The sequence below is a fragment of the Myiozetetes cayanensis genome, unplaced genomic scaffold (assembly GCF_022539395.1).
Source record: "Myiozetetes cayanensis isolate MyiCay16 unplaced genomic scaffold, myiCay2020 scf28, whole genome shotgun sequence".
Lineage (NCBI taxonomy): Eukaryota > Metazoa > Chordata > Aves > Passeriformes > Tyrannidae > Myiozetetes > Myiozetetes cayanensis.
The window spans coordinates 904825-924872 of record NW_026087499.1 but is presented as its reverse complement, the minus strand read 5'-3'; the positions used below and the strand labels follow the sequence as shown (position 1 = coordinate 924872).

The following is a 20048-nucleotide window of genomic DNA, read 5'->3' as shown; positions in this document are numbered from 1 at the left end:
TCAGGAATTTTTTTTTTGGTGCTATTCTTCAGCATGAAACGTCAAAGACATATTTGGTGCAAATGTTTTCCTAAGATTTATTTTTATCTAACCGCTTATGAAAGTTTTACTGACTTTAAAGACCAGATTTGCTCACCACCCGTAAACCACGTTTTTCTGCTTTAATTAAACCATTTTTTGTCCATGAGGTTTTGTTCACACACTGACAACATCAATATAAATATATCTCTGCCAGAGTAATTAATAAAAGCAGGCAGCTCAAGGGGGAAAGCATATGGGTCGTATCATCTTCAGGGACTCGACTATTGTATAGTTCTTCCAAAAAAAGTTAAGAGTCACCCCCAATTAAAATGTTATGTGGCTTATGTATGTTCAGATTTAATTTGGTATAATTGAATTTATGTTCATCCTTAGAGAACTCCCGGGGCTGCCAGATACAGGCAGGAATCATTTATACCATGGAAATACCGCCCTTAGATTGTTTTAAAGGCTGCAGGATTAGAGCACAATAAACTGTTTCAGCAGCATTTCAAGGCTTGAGCAGTCGCTTCAACTTATGTGTGAGTATTTGTGAAGGGAATGAAGACAATATTGTTCTCACCATGTTTCATTTGTTTTGCACTCTGAAGCGCTCCTAAAAATGTGATAATTTCTACTTAGCATTAAATTAATAGTTTTTATTATGGTTGCAAGGAATCAGTGAAGTCCTGTGTTCTGTAATTGAGGATTTTTAACTTCAAAATAAGAAAAAAGCTGTCACAAAAAATAAAAAGTGTTTCTATCTGTTAATGAGGAAGATTCTGAGATTATTATCAGGTGAACCTTCTAAATACCTGAAGTCTGATTTTTTTTCTCCAAGAGTGTTTGCTTTGAAGAGACAAATCCACCCTCACATTTAGTGTGACTGAGAGTTGTCTGGAGAAAATGATCATAGATTGATTTGGGATGGAAGGGACCTTGAAGGTCATCAAGTTCCAACCCCCAAATACCGTTTTCTGTGCTGCTCATCTACTAAATATAAAGCCCCAAGCCTCCTTTTCCAGACCTTTGCCCTTGTCTCCTGTCTTTGAGTGCCACAAGCGGTTTCCCTGCGGGTTTCCTGGGGGAAGGTGGGTGTTGCAGGAGTTGCTGCTTTCCTGCAATAATTGTGGTACTGGAATCCCAATAATGAGCAAACTCTGTACGAGGAGCAAACGTCCTCCCTGTCAGACACACAGGAACAGGGTGACCCAGGAGGGAGGAGGCTTCCCTTTTCCTGCCCAGGGAATCCTGATGTATAAAGCAAATATTTGTCGTCCTCAGCTCCCTCTTTGGGTCAGAGTCTGGCTTTCTGGCAGGTGAGAAAATTGCTCTAGAGGCAGATGCTGTTACATTTTTTTGTCCCTTCCACTTGAGTTCAGAGCAGCCCAGCACAGGAAGAGCAGAGGTGTCCTCTGGGTTAGGAGGTGGCTCAGAGGGCAGAGTGCTGGCTGGAGGTGCCGTGTGTCAGGCTGGGCACAGGTGTCCACAGAAGATAAGGAATTCTGGGGGTTATCAGCATCTCCCTAACTCGAACCTGACTCGCTGGGGCAATGGGACATATCTGGTATGTGGGATCATGGATTGTTTTGAGACCTGCTGTCAGGGAACCAGATGTGCTGGAACTGCCTCAGTAAAATAACCCGAGCAGAGGCATCAGAGCCCCTTTCACTTGACCCTCTCCTGCGGCTCCAGCCGAGCCGTTTCCTCAGCACCACTGCTCTGCTGAGCTGTCTTTTGACCCAGAGATAGCTTGAGATCCGAGCTGGAGATTTTGAAATGTTTGTTTCTCAGCATATTCAAAGGGCAGATTTATCATTAGAATCAATTCCCTGGAATATATAATTTCATAAGTAGGTGAATTGGCCTGGGGTAAAGTTCACCCTGGCAGCGCTTGGGACTGTGCAATTTACCCTTGTACTTCCTTATGGCTGAGACTCCAGTTTGTGATCTCAGACAAGATACTGGTTTGGTTTGAGCTGCAGAGGGGTCAGATCACTGAGCTGCAGGAGGAAATAATTTAATCTCAGTCTCTCTCTCATTGTCATAATTCTGAAAGGAGAACAAGGGCTGACTGGAAGGTTTGTGAACCTCTTCTGGGTGTCACATTGTCCAACTGGCAGGAAATTGTTGGTTCTGAGGCTTTGGTGGAAAACGAGCACCCTAGAATTCCTACTGAAGTTTGAGTCACTGTGTTAGGGGGGGAAATAATTATATTCCCTGTGTAAATTTGAGGGCAGAATACTTTGGACATTTTTGTTCTGTGTGTCTGTTAAGTGAGATTGTTGCTAACCTGTGGGTGGCTGTCAGGGGAACTCCCCTCTGTAAAACTCATTTAGATCTTCAGGTAAGAAGCAACTCCCAAACCTTCTGTTCTGTAGGAACAAACCACTGAGGGAAAATGTGCACCCTGGTGTCCCCAGTTCTCATTTCAGTGATGCTCAGATTGAAGATGAACTGTGTGTAAGAGTCACAAACCGAAGTTCTTGTGCAAGATTTAGGTCATGTGAACAGCCCTGATCTCCCTGGGGAGGCAAGCCAGCCTGGGAGCAGATTCCCCAGAATCTGGAAGTGCCCTGAGGATCTGCTTTCCTGGCCTTGCTCATCCTGCAGCTGATACCCCTGTGCTGCAAGGGAAAGGCTCGGGATGAGCTTCACTGCCCACCAAGCACAGGGGAGGCTTTGCCTGCAGAAAGCTCCCCCAGCCCAGCTCCCTCCTGTCCCTCCAGCAGCCCAAGGCAAGGGGAACAGCTGATTGTTGATCCTCTGGGCCCCTCTGAGCCCCCCAGAGGGGCAGGATGGCTGGGACCTGCCTCTCCTGCCCTGCCCACAGTGCCTGAGCATCCCCCTGGACCCCAAATTCCCAACCTCACAGAGAGGGTTGGCCCTGCCGTTGTGCTGGCAAGGCCTCTTGCCATCCTCTTGGATTGTATTTATCAAATCAATCAGTGGGCAGCTCTTGGGCAGGATGGAGCTTAGTAGGGTGGGAGCCTGGGGCTCACAGGCCTCATCACCTTGTTTTTGCACCTTCTTTCGGTGGTGAGAAGAAAGATCTCTTCACTCTGAAGAGATCTCAGCTCTCTGAGAGGTGAGCAGAACACTGTTGGTGTATCAAGAGAGAATGTCTCTGGCCTGGTGAGAGGTGGCTGCTTTGTTTTCCGAGCTCCTCAAGGAGGGGCCTGCTGTTCCTGTTTTCGATCGGCTGCGTCGTCCGGGAGGGAAACCTCGAATATCCTCCCGCTCTTTGTCTCAGTGCCAGCCCAGCTCACAAACTCATCTATTTCACACCTCCTAAAGAGCACGAGCACGGCGTGCAGAGCAGTGCAGAGCAGCTGCCGTCCCCGTTTCTGATCAGAAGGGTTGCAGGGACTCCACTTCCCCGTCCCAGCGGGCCCTTTGGGGGGGTTTCCTGTGTAAATGGAGCCGAGGTGCAGCTGTGCTCGCACTGGGGGAGGGCACAGCCCTGCTGGGCTCTGGGGCTGCTTTTTGTTGTGCTTTTTGGTTTGTGTGTTTTTTTTTTTTTTTTTTTAAAATCTCTGCTCTGGAAGTGTCAGGTCACGGGTAAAGCCGTGCACCCTTTGGGCCTGTAAATTCGAGGTATTTGGAGTGAATGTGTGGAGAAGAGCACAGCTCCACGTGAGTGTTCTGAGACTGCTGGGTGGCCACTATCCACGCTGGCAGGGAGAGTGAGAAGGGATAATCATACTCTGTATTAGGCTGGTAAATTTAGTGCTAGGAGAGCATGGTACCTGTCTGTCTCAGGACTTGCCCTGCCACTCTGAACCACACCCCTGGCAGCGTTTTTGATGGAGCTTCTGTTCCTCCCGTGGTTGTACCTCGCTGTCCTGTGGTGGTACCTGCCAGTCATGACCAATCTGAGCCTCGTTTGAGCAGCACCTCAGGCAGGGTGCACAAGCTCTGGGTGAAGACAGAATTGGGATCAACACACTGGATGTCATTGTTTTAATCCCTTGGAACAGCACTGGGAGCTCAGAACCTCTTGCTGCTGCTCCCTCTCCCTAATGAAGCTCCAAATCCTCCCCTGTCTTTTGTTTATCAGATGAAAATTTCTCTCAAGTTCCCGTTTATTTCTCATCTATTAAGCTTTTAGAACTTCACAATTACAATTTTTTGAAATGAGCTAAAATGCTGTAGAACACAAAAGTGGGATGTCCTGAACTCTTTCAAGGGGGAGGAAAACTTCAAAGTTTTAGTGTGTGTGTATATTACAAAGAACTGGAAATCCCTTTCTTGACTCGTGTGTACAATATCTGAGGCAGCCCTGGGATTTGATTCGAGCATAATTTTTTATGGTTTACTGTTTAATTTAAATCAGTGTGGTATGAATTACGTTACTGGTGAAAAATGAGCTTTTGTTGAGATAAATGCCTGCCATCGGCTTGGAAGCTGTCTCCTGTTTTGACATCTTTACTTTGGGCTTTTCTGCGTGGTGATTAGATGTTGCTGTGCAAGTTTAGCTGATTGCCCTCAGAGAGGGTGAGAGTGGGAGAGAAAAACGAGGGGGTGGGATTGGTTTCGTGCATCGACAGGAATCGGCATTGGCAGCACCTTTTGTGACATCCTGTGTTATTCAGGGTGTCTTCTGGGTAGAAAAACTACACCTCCAAACAGGAGTATGAGGAGTTATAGGTAGGGAGGGAAAGCAGAGGCAGTGTGGATTTTTCCCAAGAATTCTTCACTTCTCCCTTTTGCCCCGTTGCACAGAACTCGCTCTGCCCTGCATCAGTGCGGTGCCTCTGCTGTGGGGAGCTGGAGATGCCTTCCTGGACACCATATTTAATGTGTGTAAATGTAAATTTAATGTAAAGGGGGTCCTGTATGGTTACTGCTGCTGGTGGTTCCTCCTGCCAGGGTTTGTATTTATGGTCAGGTCTGATTTACCTTCAGCTGGAGTGAGTCTGTCATGCCTGAGGGACACAGCAATGGCACTGCAGGTTGGCAGATTGTTTTATGCTGATGCAGGGCTGGCACATGAGAAATACTCACTGGCTGATCTGTGCTGGTGTGTAAGAGAAGAGCAGTTTGTAGTGGGCAGCCCTTCAAAAGGCTCTGCTGGATTCAAATGCACTCAGGAAATCTAACCTTGCTTACAAAGCTCATGTGAGTGGTCCAGGCTCCTCTGCTTGGAACCTGAACAAGGAGCTTTGGTAGAAAACAGACCTTTTCATGTGATTTCTCGTGTGCTTTAGATGTGGTGGAAAAAAAAAAGAATGAGAAGGTTATTTTTCCGTGACAGAAGTATGTCCCAGTAACAGCCTTCCCTGCAGCTTGCTGATGGTTTTCCTCCAGATCCTCCACACAGCCAGATGATACAGGAGCCCAGGAGCAGGCTCAGAAACGCACACACCAGTGGAAAATTCCCACTCCAGACGTGTGGCTTGGGCAGGAGTGAAAGTTCAAAAACATTCATCCTTTTAAAAACCTGAATGGGTCTCTCTGCCTTTGGCTGCAGCAACTTTGCCTCCCACGAGCCAGCAGTGGCTCCGGGCTTGGCAGAGCCACCAAACCTGGCAGAAACACCAAACCCAGCACTGTCACCAGGCTCAGCAGTGTCACCAAACCCAGCAGCCCTGGGCAGTCTGTGCCTGGCATTGGCAATCCCATTGGTCCCAGTGCAGTCCAGATGGTTTGCCTCACGTTCATGGTTCTCCCAGCTCTGGCTCAGTTTAGGTGAGGAGGGAACCTGCTTGTTTGACAGTGGGAGAACCACAAAGGTGTCTTTTCCTCTCCCCTGAGCTTTCCCAGTGTTTGGATACCATGGGCTTTTATCACAGGGCCAGTGGGTTCTGTGTTCTGCTGGAAATCTGAAGGTCCTGCTTGCAGAGAGGATAAGATGTGAATGATGAGGAGACTCCTGAGGGCAGGAGGCTGTTCAGAGAGCCAGACAGATGAACTAAGCTCTCTGATCCTGCAGCCATTTACCAGCCCTTAGGACTTGAACCCTGGGCCCCCTGCCCTGCCTGTGTCCCGTGGGGGCTCAGGCTGAAGTTGAAGGTCTGACCATCTCGCAGGGTGGTGGCAAGAGCTCTGCTGCCCACTCCTTGTTGAAAGCACAGGCAGGGGCTTTCAGGGAATGGCCTTTTCTCTCCTTGTCTGGTGGTTTTGGGGCTGGGAACTGGCTTTTTTGGACAAGAAGTTTACTGTACATAACTCAAAGTAGCTCTCCCTGAGTACACTTAGGGCTTTTCCTGTGGCCCTGAGCTGGGGCAGCAGACGAGTTGGGTTTGGCTCAGCTGCTCTTCCCATCGCTTTCCAGTGCTATGACCTGTTTTTGTCTGACACGTTTCTCATTAACTCTTTGTCAAATCACCAGGAAGCCTGCTTAATTGCGGGCAGAGTGCTGAATTTATGAGTTCATCTAGGCTTCATGTCTACACATTGACAGAGGTGTTTCTCTGGATGGAGTCTTTTTCTCTTCATTTCGTGGCAAGAATGGACTTTCTGTTTCAGTTACTTCTGAAAGTCATAAATTGCAGCAGTCCCTCCCTCCCCTTTATTTAAAAGAAACACAACAAAACTTCATGGCAACAGTTTATTGCTCTAAATCAGCTCGTGGGTCATTAAAGCAAAAAGGGGGGAGAAAAAAAAAAGGGAAAAATCTCCAACTCCTGCCAAATAAAATGCGCACATCAGCCAAGCTGTCAGAGGCAGATCCTGCGACCATGGGATGAGAAGGTTTATTACACTTTGGGCTTCTGGGGAGGGATGTTATAGCAACAGGACGCTGGGTCACTGATGGCAAACTCCTGGTTGCTCCGTTTCTCCATGCACACTAGGAATCCATTAAGCGACCTGACGACAGATCCGCAGGCATTCCAGCCCCTCGCACACCTCTGCCGGGGCCAGGCCTTGGACGCTGCCCACGAGAACGTGAAAGAAACAACCCAGCAGAGAGCCCGCAAATTAGAGGAGCAGGAAACCTCAAATGATGTGCAAAAAAAATTGTAAACGTTCAGGCGAATTTTTCCATAACTTCTGCTCCATAACTCAGCATTTCTGATGTTAATAAATTACGGAGCGGAGCCTTTGCGAGATCAATGAGGGCTTTTGGATCCAAATCCCGAGCGCTGCGCAGCAGACGGCAGATGAAGCTGCAAAGTGAGTCCTGGAACATGACAACAATTTCCTTTTGGCTGGACGGGGATGAGTCTGAACCGCAACCACAGCCGGCGTTCTGGCTCTGGATCCCAAATCCCTGTCTCTACAGTGGGCCAGTTAAACCCCTGTAATCCCAGGGAACATGAAGGTGCGTTTGTTTGGAGCAGATAGCCTGGAGAGGAGGAGGATGGGGGCTTTGGAGCAGGGAGGAGAGAGTGTTCTGTGGAAACACAGGGAACGACTCCCTGAGACAAAGTCATGGCACTGTTACTGGCAGGGCAGAGGAGGGGGATTGGGAGTTCTCAGATGAACTGTTGGATTGGCAGACAAAAGTCCTGGGAGGTGCTGTGGGTGAATAAATAAAGCCTGAACTCACCATCTGAAGCAGAGGGAGAAAAGATGAACTTAGTTTTTGGCATATTCAGAAAAAAAAAAAAAAGTGGGGAGAAATCCATGATGGGGAGGGTGGGGTCAAATGGAAGAGTGGTCAGGGGGAGATGAGGCAGAGGAAGGGCTCCCACAATAATTAACTCTCTGAGCCCTCAGGCCACAGTCCAGATGAGAGTTTGCTTTTCCAGCACATCCCAAGTGCACATGGCTGTCCCTGCCCACCCGGGGTTTAACGTGGGGACAAGGTAAGAGGGACAGAATGTGTTCCTGTAGGGAGCCCAGCTCTGTGGGGCAGGGATGCTGTGCCTCAGGTCCGAGGAGATCGGGGGGTGAAGAGCAGTGCCCCAAACTGACTGGAATATCAACACATTCTGGTTATAGACTAGCAAAACCAGTGCCAATTTTTAAGTATAATTTTTTTTTTTCCTCCCATATCTCCACACCTCTTTTCCCCTCTCCTCTCCCTCTGACAACTTCTTTTAATGTCTGAGCCAAATTACCCACTGGAGAGACCTCTCCACTGCCTCACTGGTGCAGAGCCAGCCTGAGCACAGAGCACAAGCAGAACTGCAACTGTTCCATTTCAGCTCCACCAAGTCCCAGTCCTGCTAATTACACGTGATCTTCTCTTTGGTTTTTAACTCCTGTGACATCTCTTTTTTTGCTGTTGGTGGTAAATACCTGATGTCAGCCTTTACCTGTCCAGGGAACAGGGATATCTGTGAGTGGATGGGCTTATGATTAAAGCTGCTGCTAAGTCCTGGGTAAGGATGGCCTTTAGTTCTGGTCTTAGCTGTGAACAACCAGCTTTACTGGAGCTGCAGAGGAGGGTTGTGGTGAGTGCAGCCCCACTCCAGTAGCTGTGTGGAGCTGAGGTTTCCAGAAGTTTACTGCAGGGTGAATCCATCTGTGCTTCCATCTGGGACCTCCAATTTACCCACAGCCAGGGGGGTGGGTAAAATTCAGAAAAATGAATTTTGCAGGAGCATTTTCAGATTGAAAATCTTTTTTTTTTTTTTTAATTACTGACGATGACTTGTAAGCAGTTGGTTTGCACAATTTCTCCAGAGGAAATTTCTGATTTCCTTCTGGTCTCAGCTGGAAGAAGATGTGGTAAAAGGTTTCAGCTTGTTTTTCTGGAGTTTTTTAAGGTGGGAGGAAGAGAGACTTCAGAATATTATTCTGTGTGGGCACGCATTTGACAGAGGAAAAAATAGATACTGCAGATAGGGATTGGTGATGGCTTTTGGATTTCTCAGTGTTTTTAAAACTGTGAAATAATCTTGACCCAGAACATCAGCCAGGAGTGTGAGCGTGTGAACTTGATCTTTAATTAGAGGTGTTGGCCACGGAGAGCTGAGCTCACCCCGGAGCACCCTTTGCTCAGGGACTGGTCCTGCAGCACTTTGAGAGCAGCTGATCACCCCCTTTATTTTGTTTTCAAAGGGGCCTCAGTGATACCAGCAGAGGCATCACATTTGGTGAGGGGTGGCTGTTTGCAGGGTCCCCTCCAGTGCCACTGCCGGGCCTGGGGCCGTGGGGCTGGGTTCTATTTGTGGAGTGCAGTGAGTGTGTGTGAAAAACAGGAGCTCAGGTTCTCAGGGTTTCGCGCAACCTCTTTTTTTCTCGTTTTGATCTGTCAGTTTTCACACCCCCAGCTTGGGTTTTATTCCCCCACACAGATAAAACCACAGTTTCAGGTGATTTCGAGCCACGGCAGAACCTCCTCCTGAAGCAGAGCTGGCCCTGAAGCCTGAGCAGGGCCCTGCAAAGTGAATTTGAGACGAATTCTGAGCTTTCCTTGAGCTGTCTGCCCGTGGCAGGGGGTAGGAACTAGGTGATCCTGGAGGTCCCTTCCCACCCAAACCCATCTGTGATTCTGCAATCTGAGTGTCCTCATCAAACAATTCTAGAAGATGAAAGAGTGTGTCTGTAAGGTACAGCTGTGATATAAAACAGCCTATTTGTGTAGTCCTGGAGTTTTCCACATTGCGTTCCCAGAGTGACTGAACAGCACCAGTTGCTGCCATATAAATTAATGGCACTGGGAGGTTTGTGGGCTGCTGTTTACCCAAACCTTGGAAAACTGTTGAGTGGCTTCAGACCAGCTGAGCATCGATGATCCACCTCATTCTGGTTTCCAGATAATATCCCTGGAAGCTTTTATCACTTTCTGATCAGGTGTGTCCCCACTCCTGCCCCTCGAGGTGCTGGTTTGGCTGGTCCACTTAATTTGGGGTCAGTAAGGCCGAGGAAGCACTTTAATCTCAACAGCTTTCCTGGAATTCCCTGAGATAAAACAGAAGTTATGGTTATTTTAGCTTGAATTAGTAGAGTCTTTCAACCCATGTTACGAACACTTTTTTGTTTGGTTTTTTTTGTTTGTTTTGTTTTGTTTTGTTTGCAAAGTCCAAACAACCTCCGTGACCTTCAGTGCTCCCAGGCAGGGGATGCAGACACTGAGCACACACAGGTTGTTTCCTGCCCCAGTTCTCTCCCAAACACACGTTTGGGGAGGAAATGCAGGATTTCAGTGCCTCTCAGTGCCATGTTTGATTAGGAAGGAAGAAGGCAAATAGTAATGGTGGGAAGGGGTTAGTGCAGGAGGTGAGGGACCAGGGGATGTGTGCAGGGAGGTGGGAGCTTTCCTGGTGATGCTGTGGCAGGTCCTACAGTCCTGGGAGTTCAGGGCTGGGATTGAGAGTCTCAACTGGCAACAGCCCCAGAGATTTCTCAGCCCAGCCTTAGACTCGACTTGTTGCTGTCATCACTGTGTTTTAATTTTTCCTTTCCTTTGTTTTCCTACCTTTTCTTTTTTTTTTTTCCTCTGTCTTGAAATAGATGGGAAAGTATTATCGTATCCCATGAGATTCTGAGAGAATTAATTGCTAGTAAAAGCATGTTAAGAGCTTTTGATGACTGAAGTAATTTGCACTGACACAGGGTCTGGTCAGGGTGGAGGGAAATCTAAGTCTAAGGGAAAAAGGAGTTTCTGTAACAAGGAGGCCCACTTAGGAGCAGGACAGGGTTTTGCCATGCTTGGGCTCAAAGGCCTTTTCCTTGTTTTCAGAGTGTCCTGGGTCATTTTTTAAAGGTGCTTTTTTATGTGAGTTGCAAACTGGATCATCCCAAACATCAGCTGGGAATGCTGAGCATCTCCTCTGGTTCTGGCACTAAACTTCACTGTCTTAAGAGGGAAGAAGTCTCTTCCTGTTCAGCCACACAGACGTGGTCAGTGAATGTCTCAGGCTGTACTGTGATAAATGAAAGTTTCATTTGGTAAAGCATTTTTTAAAACACCATTTCCCAGCGCTGTGGAAAGTGACCTGTTTTGAAAGTTTGTGGAAACATTTGTAATTAAAAATGGTCCTGCATGAAAGGATAAAATAGATAAGGTGAAGATGGAGCAGTTTAAGGACTTTGTCATTAAAATCAATACAGTTTGGAGGAGTTGCCTGCTTTGGTTCCTTGAACTGGTGTGGAGACAGAGCTGTGTGTTTATCTCCAGCTGTGGTCCTGATCCTGTTACTCATGGACCACTCTGATGTGTGTCTTTGGAGGTTGTGCCAACAGGGAATTTCAGATTATGGCTGAGAGCTGGTTTTACTCTTGCCATCTCTCTGTTAACCATGTGTATCATCCAGTGTTCTCTATTTCCTGCCTTGAAAAGAGTTTTCCCTCCTTTCCTCTGTGCAGAGCTGCCATTTGGTACCAGCTGACCTGTGCCTTTCTCCTGTTGTCCTGCAGATTGCTGACGAGCTGGGAAATGAGAAGTTCTGTGTGGATGCTGGCCAGGGTGGGGCTGGGAACTGGCTGAAGTACATCCGTGTGTCCTGTTCCTGCGATGAGCAGAACCTGGCTGTGTGCCACGTCAACGAGCAGGTAACGACCCTGCAGCACTGCCCGCCCTCCCCAGGGTCTGGATGGCTCGGCCAGAGCGTGGTGTGGGGTGGCAGTGCTGAATGGAGCCAGCCAAGGGACTGATCTGCTCAGCAGCTCCGCTGTGGTGTCCCTGGGACCCCCAGAGTTGGGATCTCCCAGTGCCCCACTCCTTTGGTGGTGAAGCAGGTGATGTGAAACACGGGTGATGGTGACAAAACACAGTGGGATGGGTGGAAAACAGCGTTGGTGGTTCGTGGCCAGGGGAACTGTGGGCAGGGAGGGGTGGGGAGCACAATCCAGGCTGGAAACTCAGTCCTTGTCTGCCTTTAGGAGGAAGGGGAGAGATGGTTTGGGAGTCTGCTGAGGAGGAGGGCAAGTGGAACCCTTGTAGGCAGGTGACAGCAGTGCTGGTCGAGCAGTCCCTGGGCAGGGGGTGAGTGAGGGGTGTTACATGGAATTAATAGGATTTTGATGAGGTTTGCTAATGTTTGCAGAGTTCTCTGAAGCTTAAACCCCAAAAATGGATTCAAGATGAGGAATCCACGTGGGGAGTTTCACAAACCCCCACTCAAGTACAACTCAAATACAAGTTACTGTTTCAGACTTGACTTAGATGAGAAATACTGTCCTACTGCTGTTACCTGTCAGCAAACAGGAGGCAGATTTGGATCTGTGAAGGACTTTTAAGGATGTTATCAGCTGCTCTGGGCTTTCATCAAACTCAGTGAATTCATAACTCCCAAGTGGCCAAGGTGCCTTTTGAATATAACCCCCACAATACGAGAGTATTTGAATTCTTAAAGTCTCAAAATAAAATTTCTAGTGAAGTGATTGACAGCAGAATCTGGACTGTTGAATGATCCCCCAGTTACAGATTATAATGTATTTAAAATGTATTTCTAGTTAGAAAGAGATTAATTGAGACATTTCATTAACTATTTTTCAATTGTGAAGCCAATTTTCCCAGGTAGAATAATATTAGCCCATTTTCTTTATATTTGTTCAGGCTGAATAGGTATTTGAAAAGAATAGAAGATCCTTGATTGACTGAGATAATTGTGATTCTGAAGGAGGACTGCAAAAAAATGGTAGAAAAATGATACGATGTACTAAACGTGTCTGGAAAATGTTTTATTTTTTTCCTGTTGTTGCTGCTGCCTTCACGAGGCAAATACCTGAGCAGTTCAGGAGTCTGTAATATTAAACAGAATCTGTGTGTTAAATAGAATAGCCTGAGCTGGCTTCCAGGGCCATAGCTGCAGCTTTTATTTGGGATGCAGATACTGGGGGGAGAAAGGAGTAGCAGGGGATGGAGAACATCGGGCCTGTGTTTCATGAGCCGGTGTCAGCTGAGCGTGCTTTGCAGGGGTTTTGTGTGTGCCTGACACACGTGGTCGGTGCCTCCGCTCAGGATTCCCGAGCACATAATCCACTGCCCTGAAGAAGAGGAAATACAGAGCAATGTGGCTCAGCTGAAACAAAGGGGAGGCGATTCCAAAGGAGGAAAACACGGGAACAAAGGCGGAATGTGCGGCCCCGTTGTGGCTGAGCGTGCACAAGGCCAAACTTGTCCCTGTCCGCTCCTCCCGGCCGTGGGGACGGCGCTGGCAGTGGGAGAGCAGGAGGTACAAACCCTCCCCGGCTGCTGGAGTTAATTATTTGTGAGACGAGGACGTAAAGAACCGTTTTTTGGCTGGTTTTGGGTTCTTGAGCTGCTCTGCTGCAGCTGATGCCTTTGGTGGGGGGGTTGATCTTTAGGTAAATAGAGCAGCTCTTTTCTCCCCTCTCTGGTGCCCTTTTCCCCCCAGACGTGTGGCTGTGACGGAGCTCAGATAAATCACAGCTGTACCAGCAGGTAAACAGGATGGTTCCTGTGGAGGGTCCTAATTAGGGAGGTGGTCCTGGGACGGGCTTTTCTCACCCACCACGTTTCGTGTCCGTCCCTGGCACTGGGGATGGTGGAACGTCCCCGTGTTGTCCCCGCGCTCCGGCTGCTCCTGAACGCTTTTCCATCCAGCTCCGATGATGTGGTGCTGGGCTCTGAGTGATATCAGCCTCAGAGTGAGGTGGTTGTGGTTCTGCAGCACCAATGTTTCAGTGTTTGGACCAAATTGCTCGGTTTTATCTGCTAACTGCTGCAGGCAGAGCCAGCTTTCTGCTGCCCCGAGCTCACAGCCACAGCAGCAGCTACACAGCAGATCCGTGTGTCAGCCCAGACTGCAAAAGGATTCCTCTGGCTTATTTTTACCTTCCTTTTTTTATTACTTTCCTTTGGTTTCTTCTCTCTTCAGTGCCCCCAGAATAATTTTGATAAAAATAAAGAAATTGAGTATTTTCACTCATCCGTGAGAGCACTACCAAGCCCTAGTTATCCTGTTAACTATTTAGTGTTAAATTAAACTGGTAATTAGAAGAGTTGCCTATTCCGTGGTGGGAACTAAGAAATTATCATGTTTGGAACTTTTCTATAAACAACCATAATTGATTTATGAATGTAAATCTTTTGCTGGTTTAGTAAATCTGAGCTTTTTCAGTGCACAGCAAATATAAAAGGAAAGGAAACACAGCAGTGGTTTTAATGAATCCAGACCATCAGTAACACGATTGCAAGATGAAGTTAATTATTATAATGAAATGTTTGATGAAATTAATGTGACTCCAGCAGAATCCAGCTTTTCCCTGATCATTAATGAAGCTTGTCCTATATTTCTGGAAAGACTGCAGCAGACGTTTTTAAATACAAGGAGCTACTTTGTTCTGAGAACAAACAGGAGAGGAAAAGGAGCTAAAGGGTGACACAGGGGCAGTGTCAGCCTTTGGCAGGGTAATTCTGAAGGATTTTTCAGTGTAAAATTAGTGAGTGTATCTATGAACTAGATGGATCTTTTAGACCATGGTTTGTGTTTCAGTGCTGGTTTGGGTTTGGGTAACCAGCTGCAAGAGAAATGTCTGTTAATAGCAATTTTATTTTTTACTTTTTTCTCTTAGCTTGGGTCATCCTGAGTCCTGTTTTTCTGACTCAGCCCTGAGCTCTGGGCTCACTCCTAGGCTGCCCTTTGCTTTTTTTCCAGGCAGTTTTCCCATTAAGCTCAATGTGGTTTGGTCCTGGGAAAAGCTTTTCTTGTTGGACAAGCAGTTGAAGTGCAAATGAAAAAGATAATGAGAAAACGGTGAATTTTATACAACTTTTGGTTTGCAGTGGAATCCACAGAAATTAACTCTCCCACCCCTGTGGAGCAGGGCAGTGGGATCTCTCAGAACTGTGTTCACCTGGGCACGGGGCAGTGTCACTGTCAGCCTGTGCTGCTCGGGGGTTCCCACCCGAGGGTCTCTCAGCTGCCTTCGGCACCAGGTCCCTCTTTGGGGCTCCGAGCTGGGTGGGGACAGAGGTGTCTGCTGTGGAAGAACTGCTTGCAAACCAGCAGGGAAACAGCGATGGAATTACACTAAGGGTTCTGGCAAGCGCAGGGATGGGTTTCTGTGCACTTTGGGACATCTTATCAATAGCAAGCAGTTGGACTTCATTTCTCATCCCAAACATTTGTGTTTGTGGCCGTGTCACTGCTTGGAAACTCTCGTTTTTCCCCGGCCTGCCCTGCCGGGCAGTGCTGCATGTGGGCGCACAGAGACCGAGATTTCGGGGAGTCGTGGGGAGGTGCAGGGCGTGCTGAGGAGGGGATGGGGGGAGGCAGCCGGGCACGGCGAAGAGCCGGTGCGGGCCGGGATGTCAGAGCTGTACCGGAGCTCCCGGTAAGGGCCGCCCCGCAGCACGCGGGGGCCGCGACACCGGGCCATGGGGGCGGTTGTGTCTCCGTCCGCCCCGGGCAGCGCTTGGAGCTGCTGCGGAGACACGGCCCGGCTGCCCTTCCCTCCCCTCCCCTTCCTTTCCCCTTCCCTGCCCTCCCTGCGACCGGGCCCGTCCGCCGGCACTGGAGGAGCGGAGCGGCCGAAGGGACAGGAGCGACAGGTCAGGCGGCCCCCGCCCCGTCCATCCCCGTCCATCCCCGTCCAGCCCGGCCCGGCCCGGCCCGGCCCGAGCCGCTCGCAGTGCCCGGGGCCGGCACCGAGGGGACCCCGCGGGGGGACCGGGACCGGGCGGGGCCGGAGCGGGGCCGGGAACGGGCGGCGTCTGCCACCTGCTGGGGCGGGCGGGGGCATCGCTCCCGATCCCGATCCCCTCCCGATCCCGCTCCCCATCTCGGTCCCAGTACCGGCGGCTGCCGGGAGCGCGCCCCGCCGGCAAGTTTTGCTCGCTGTGTCCCGGGGAGAGGTGGGAATGCCGGTGGCGCCGGCGGGAGAGCCCGCGCCATCCCCTCGGGAGCGGGGCCGGGGCGGCGGGAGGGGCGGCGGAGCGGGCGCGTTATCCCGGAGCGGTGCCCGCGGGATGGAGAACGTGGAGCTGCGGGAGCACGTGTGTGACCCTGCAGGGACTGGCGGATCGCGGGCCGCGCTGGTGCTCGGTGTAAGGCGGGCGGGTCTGTCGGGAGTGTCCCGAGCTCGGTGCGGAGGGCAAGTTCTGAGCTCCGCTGACTGAGCTCCCCGGTCCCGCCGCTCCGAGCGCACGCTCTGGGAGCGATGGATGCTCCGTGTCCCTGCAGCTCCCTGCAATCGCATCCATCTCCGGGACAGGGAGGACGATTAGGGAGCAGCCCGGGCCACCCTTGTGCCAGGGCCTCGCACTCCGTGCCGAGGAGGGAGGGGAGGGGACTCTGGGAAGGAAAAATCATCATAATTGTGTTGGCACAATTATTGCAGCCCAGGCAGGACTTCAGGAGTTTTGTGTCTTTCTTCTCCATAAACACAAGCTGGCAGAGACTGAGTGGCAGCAAGTTTAGGAACTCGTTCTGGGTAAACTGTAGTTGTTATCCTGAAAAAATAATTTCTTGCACTGCTGTTGAAGGCAGTGCTAAGGAAACTTGGCACTGATAATTGTTATCAGGTGAATTCTTGTGGTATTGTGTTAGAAGAGAACAGGGTCCAGTGTACTCTAAAAATCTGGGAAACGTGGAAGACACCAAATCTCCTCAGCACAAGAGAGACATGGAGCTCCTGGAGCAGGTCCAGTGGAGGCTACGAGGAGGATTAAGGGACTGGAGCATCTCTCTTACAGCTAATCCACTCTCAGCCACTCTTCTTCCCCAGGAATTCCTGCCATTTTGTCGGAAGGAATGAGGCCATTGGGGTCCACTCATGTGTGACCCACCTGTCGCTGGACCTGCTGCCCTGGTTTCTGTGGGGTTTGGGGGTAGAACAGTAAAGTTCAGCGTGTGGCATGTCTAAAAACATACACTATGTTAGTGCAGTGTTACATGTCACTGCACCTTGGATGAAGGAGTTTTCTTTCTCACTGGAATATTTCCTAAGCATCCTTGGAGTGCCAGAATTCATTCTGGTTCAGGAAACCTGTGTAAAGCTTTCTGTGAAGAAGTGATAATTCAGCTCTAATCATCAGGCCAGTTTCAGTTCGGGGAACAGAGACTTAAACATGTCGGTTCCATCAGTTTAACCTTCCCTTCGCTGTAACAAACACACTGAGCTTAGAGGAGGGGGGAAAACAATGGGAAGATTTTGTGTGATTTGAAGGAGAGAGGCTGTTACCCGAAATATTTCCCTATTGTCCGAGCCTTGTGAAGTGCTGACACCCATAGAGTCAAATAAAGGCAGAAAAACGAGCTCTCAGCAGCAACCATCCCAAATCAAGTGACAGCCTCCCCTACGAGCTGGAATAATTTGAGTTATTGGTTAAAATGTAAAATGCAAGTTCTTTGCATATTTAACGTGTCTCTCAATTTTTGTTTCTGATTCCCAGATCTACTATAAAGTTATTAAAGAAATTGAGCCGGGAGAAGAGCTCTTGGTGTGTCTGAAGGAAGGTGGTTATTCCCTTGGGAACATGGCTCCCAGCATGGAAGGTAAGGCCTCCACAGGACCTTTTGCACCTCTCTCCAGCACACCCAGGAGTGCTGAGAACCTCAGTGAGTGCTGAGCTGGGACAAAACCTGATCCAGTACCTCCCCCTTCTGTCGCTGTTGGGATTTTATGCTCATTTTCCCTCTTTCCCTGGTGAGAGGGACTGTCTAAGTCCACGATAGTGAGTTTTTATTAAACTCAGGACGTGCAGCAGACTAATTTTCCCCTTCCCTGTGAGGAACATTGTGGTTTTGAATGTGATTGGAGGTGCCTTTTCCATCCCCAGGGTCACCATGTTTCTTTAGGTGTAATAAAAATGGGCCCAACCTTTCCAAGGCTTTGGAGTACCTGGAAAAGGGGGATCCAGGCAGAGGGTGGAAGAGTCATCCCTAGAATTATTATTGCTGGGATATCAACACCTCACCTGCTCTTGCACAGTCGACTAATTTCTATAAATATATTCTCATTTACCAGTTGTGTTTAAACTATTAGTTGGAAATACTGTTCTGTACATTTAATGACTGAAATTCGAGTTCTCTCATCTGGGCATGTCACAGTGCATTGATTTTCTCTTACCTGGATATGACTATAATTTCAGATTCAAATTTGCAGTGAAATCCTTTACAAGTGTGCATAGGATATGCACAATTAGTTTCAAATATTTCTGGAAAACAGGATAGTTTGAGGATTTGTGCTGCTGGAAGCTCGTTTGCTGAAGGGCTGGGGGTGAAATGTGGTAGCTGCTGCCTCACTCATGTCAAATTTGGGATTATTTTTTTTTTTACTGTTTCCTCCTCCTCCCTCCCCCCCGAAAAGTTAATAATTTTCTCGAGGCCGACACACAGAGATGAATAATTTCTGTGCCCTTTTTTTTGGTGTCAGGGAGAAATCAGGATGAAAACTCACCGCTGTTCTGCATTTCAGTTTCTCACAGGCTTTTATGTGAGCAGGCAAAAAGTGCTCCTTGTTTTCCATCTCTGTCATTATGGAACATTTATCTGTATCTTCCTGGTAACGTCTAGTGCTTTTGCCGCATAATTGCTGTCAAATTACACCAGGCCAACATTAAATATTTGACTCCTTAACACTTTTTACTTTCAGCAGGGCTATCTTCCTGCTGCCTCGCAGCCCCAGTTCGCTTCGGAATTAACGGGAGAGAAAATGCAAAATTGTTCCACACAAAGATAATTATCATAAAAATCTTTTCTCCCAACCCCAGCCAAACACAGCAGACCCCTTATCACTGCAGGAATTTTGAGTAGGGCACTTGAACTCCTTTGAGACTCGAGTCTGGTAGATTAGCATGTAGATGCCACATAATTGTGTTCCCCTTGGTTTCTCTGAAAGCTATTAGGCACTGATTTATTTTTCTGTTACATTCCTGCTTTGTCCTGAGTGTTACTGATGGAACTTCAGATAGGCACATATAACCACAGATTTGACAAACAAGACACAGAGAACAGGCAGCAATTTCTGTGTGACTGGGTTGTTCTTTTCTTTTCAGCCCCTTCTCCCTGTCAGACACCAAAGCAGTTACCTTTCTGAAGGGCAGTATTTTCTATTTTCATTTGTGATGCTTAAAGAAAGGGGAAAACTTTAATGAGAACTTGTTTTGAAGGGCAACCTTTTTATTTTTGGTACTTAGAGAAGGAAAAAAAGAAACCCTTTAATGAACCTGAAGTCTGCAAACTGGGTGTCTCATAGAGACACAGAATGGGTACCAGGTCCCAGCTCAGCCCCGAGCCTCTGGGGTGATTTAGGTTTCAGTTTTGCAGGGGGATGGTCTGCCCCTTAGTCTTCAGGTCAGCTCCTTTCCCTGCAGGGTATTTATTATGAAGTCTGGTCTCTAACCTGCTAAAATTCGGGAGTGGGAATGCCAAGGGAATGGGTGTTGGATATGGATATATGAGCATAGAATTATGGAATGGTTTGGGTTGGAGGGGACCTTAAAGATCACCCAGTGCCAACCCCTGCCCTGGGCAGGGACACCTTCCACCAGCCCAGGTTGCTCCAAGCCCCGTCCAACCTGGCCTTGGACACTTCCAGGGATGGGGCAGCCACAGCTTCTCTGGGCACCCTGTGCCAGGGCCTGCCCACCCTCAGCTGCTGTACCAGCCCATCAGTTCTTCCTCTCCTGAACCTGTCTGAGCATCCAAATGGTATTTACAGCCGCTGGCAACATGGATAACATGTGGCAACAAGGTTTTTCGTCCTATTTTTGCCAGTTCTCTGGTTCTTCTTTCAATGCAGATTTCTTTTTTCCAAACCCAAATATTCTGAAGCACATGCACTGCTTTTCCTGTCCTCCATCTTTTCTACCTGAGTTGTGTTTGATCCTCTTATCCTGTGTGTGATTCAGGTGATCTGGCAAAGGATAAGGGGAATTAGAAGAGAAATATCTTCTCTAAATTATTATTGAGTCTATTAATGTATTTCATCTGCTTGCCTACTCTGTTATCTCACAGAAAGGACAAAACTGTGTGGTGACATAAAACACATGAGATACATATTTATACTTTTCTGCAAAATGCCAGTAAGGGGAAATTCTCTAAGGAGCAGAGCAGGGCCTGACCCACTTCATGGTGAGGCTGCTGATAACAATTTCAGAGAATATAATCTGTCAAGATCAGCAGGAAGTGGGAAAGATTGGGTATTTTCTTCCCTTATGCCTCCTTTTTTTCAGCCAAAATCCCCCTTCCTCCCCAAAGGAAAATGTTGACCCACTGGAT

The 20048-nt window shown here is 48.5% G+C and overlaps 1 protein-coding gene across 6 annotated transcripts in view; it reads left to right on the top strand.

The window, feature by feature from the left end:
• Positions 1 to 20048, top strand: part of PRDM16 (PR/SET domain 16) — a 241775-nt gene that overhangs the window by 189088 nt on the left and 32639 nt on the right. For 5 of the 6 annotated variants that reach the window (XM_050322469.1, XM_050322468.1, XM_050322472.1 and 2 more), the window contains 2 exons: positions 11275 to 11409; positions 17219 to 17321. In XM_050322469.1, coding sequence (XP_050178426.1) covers positions 11275 to 11409; positions 17219 to 17321 — 238 coding nt within the window. Of the gene's footprint in view, positions 1 to 11274; positions 11410 to 15357; positions 15377 to 17218; positions 17322 to 20048 lie in introns of those variants that run through there. The other variant, XM_050322473.1, reaches the window with a different exon arrangement.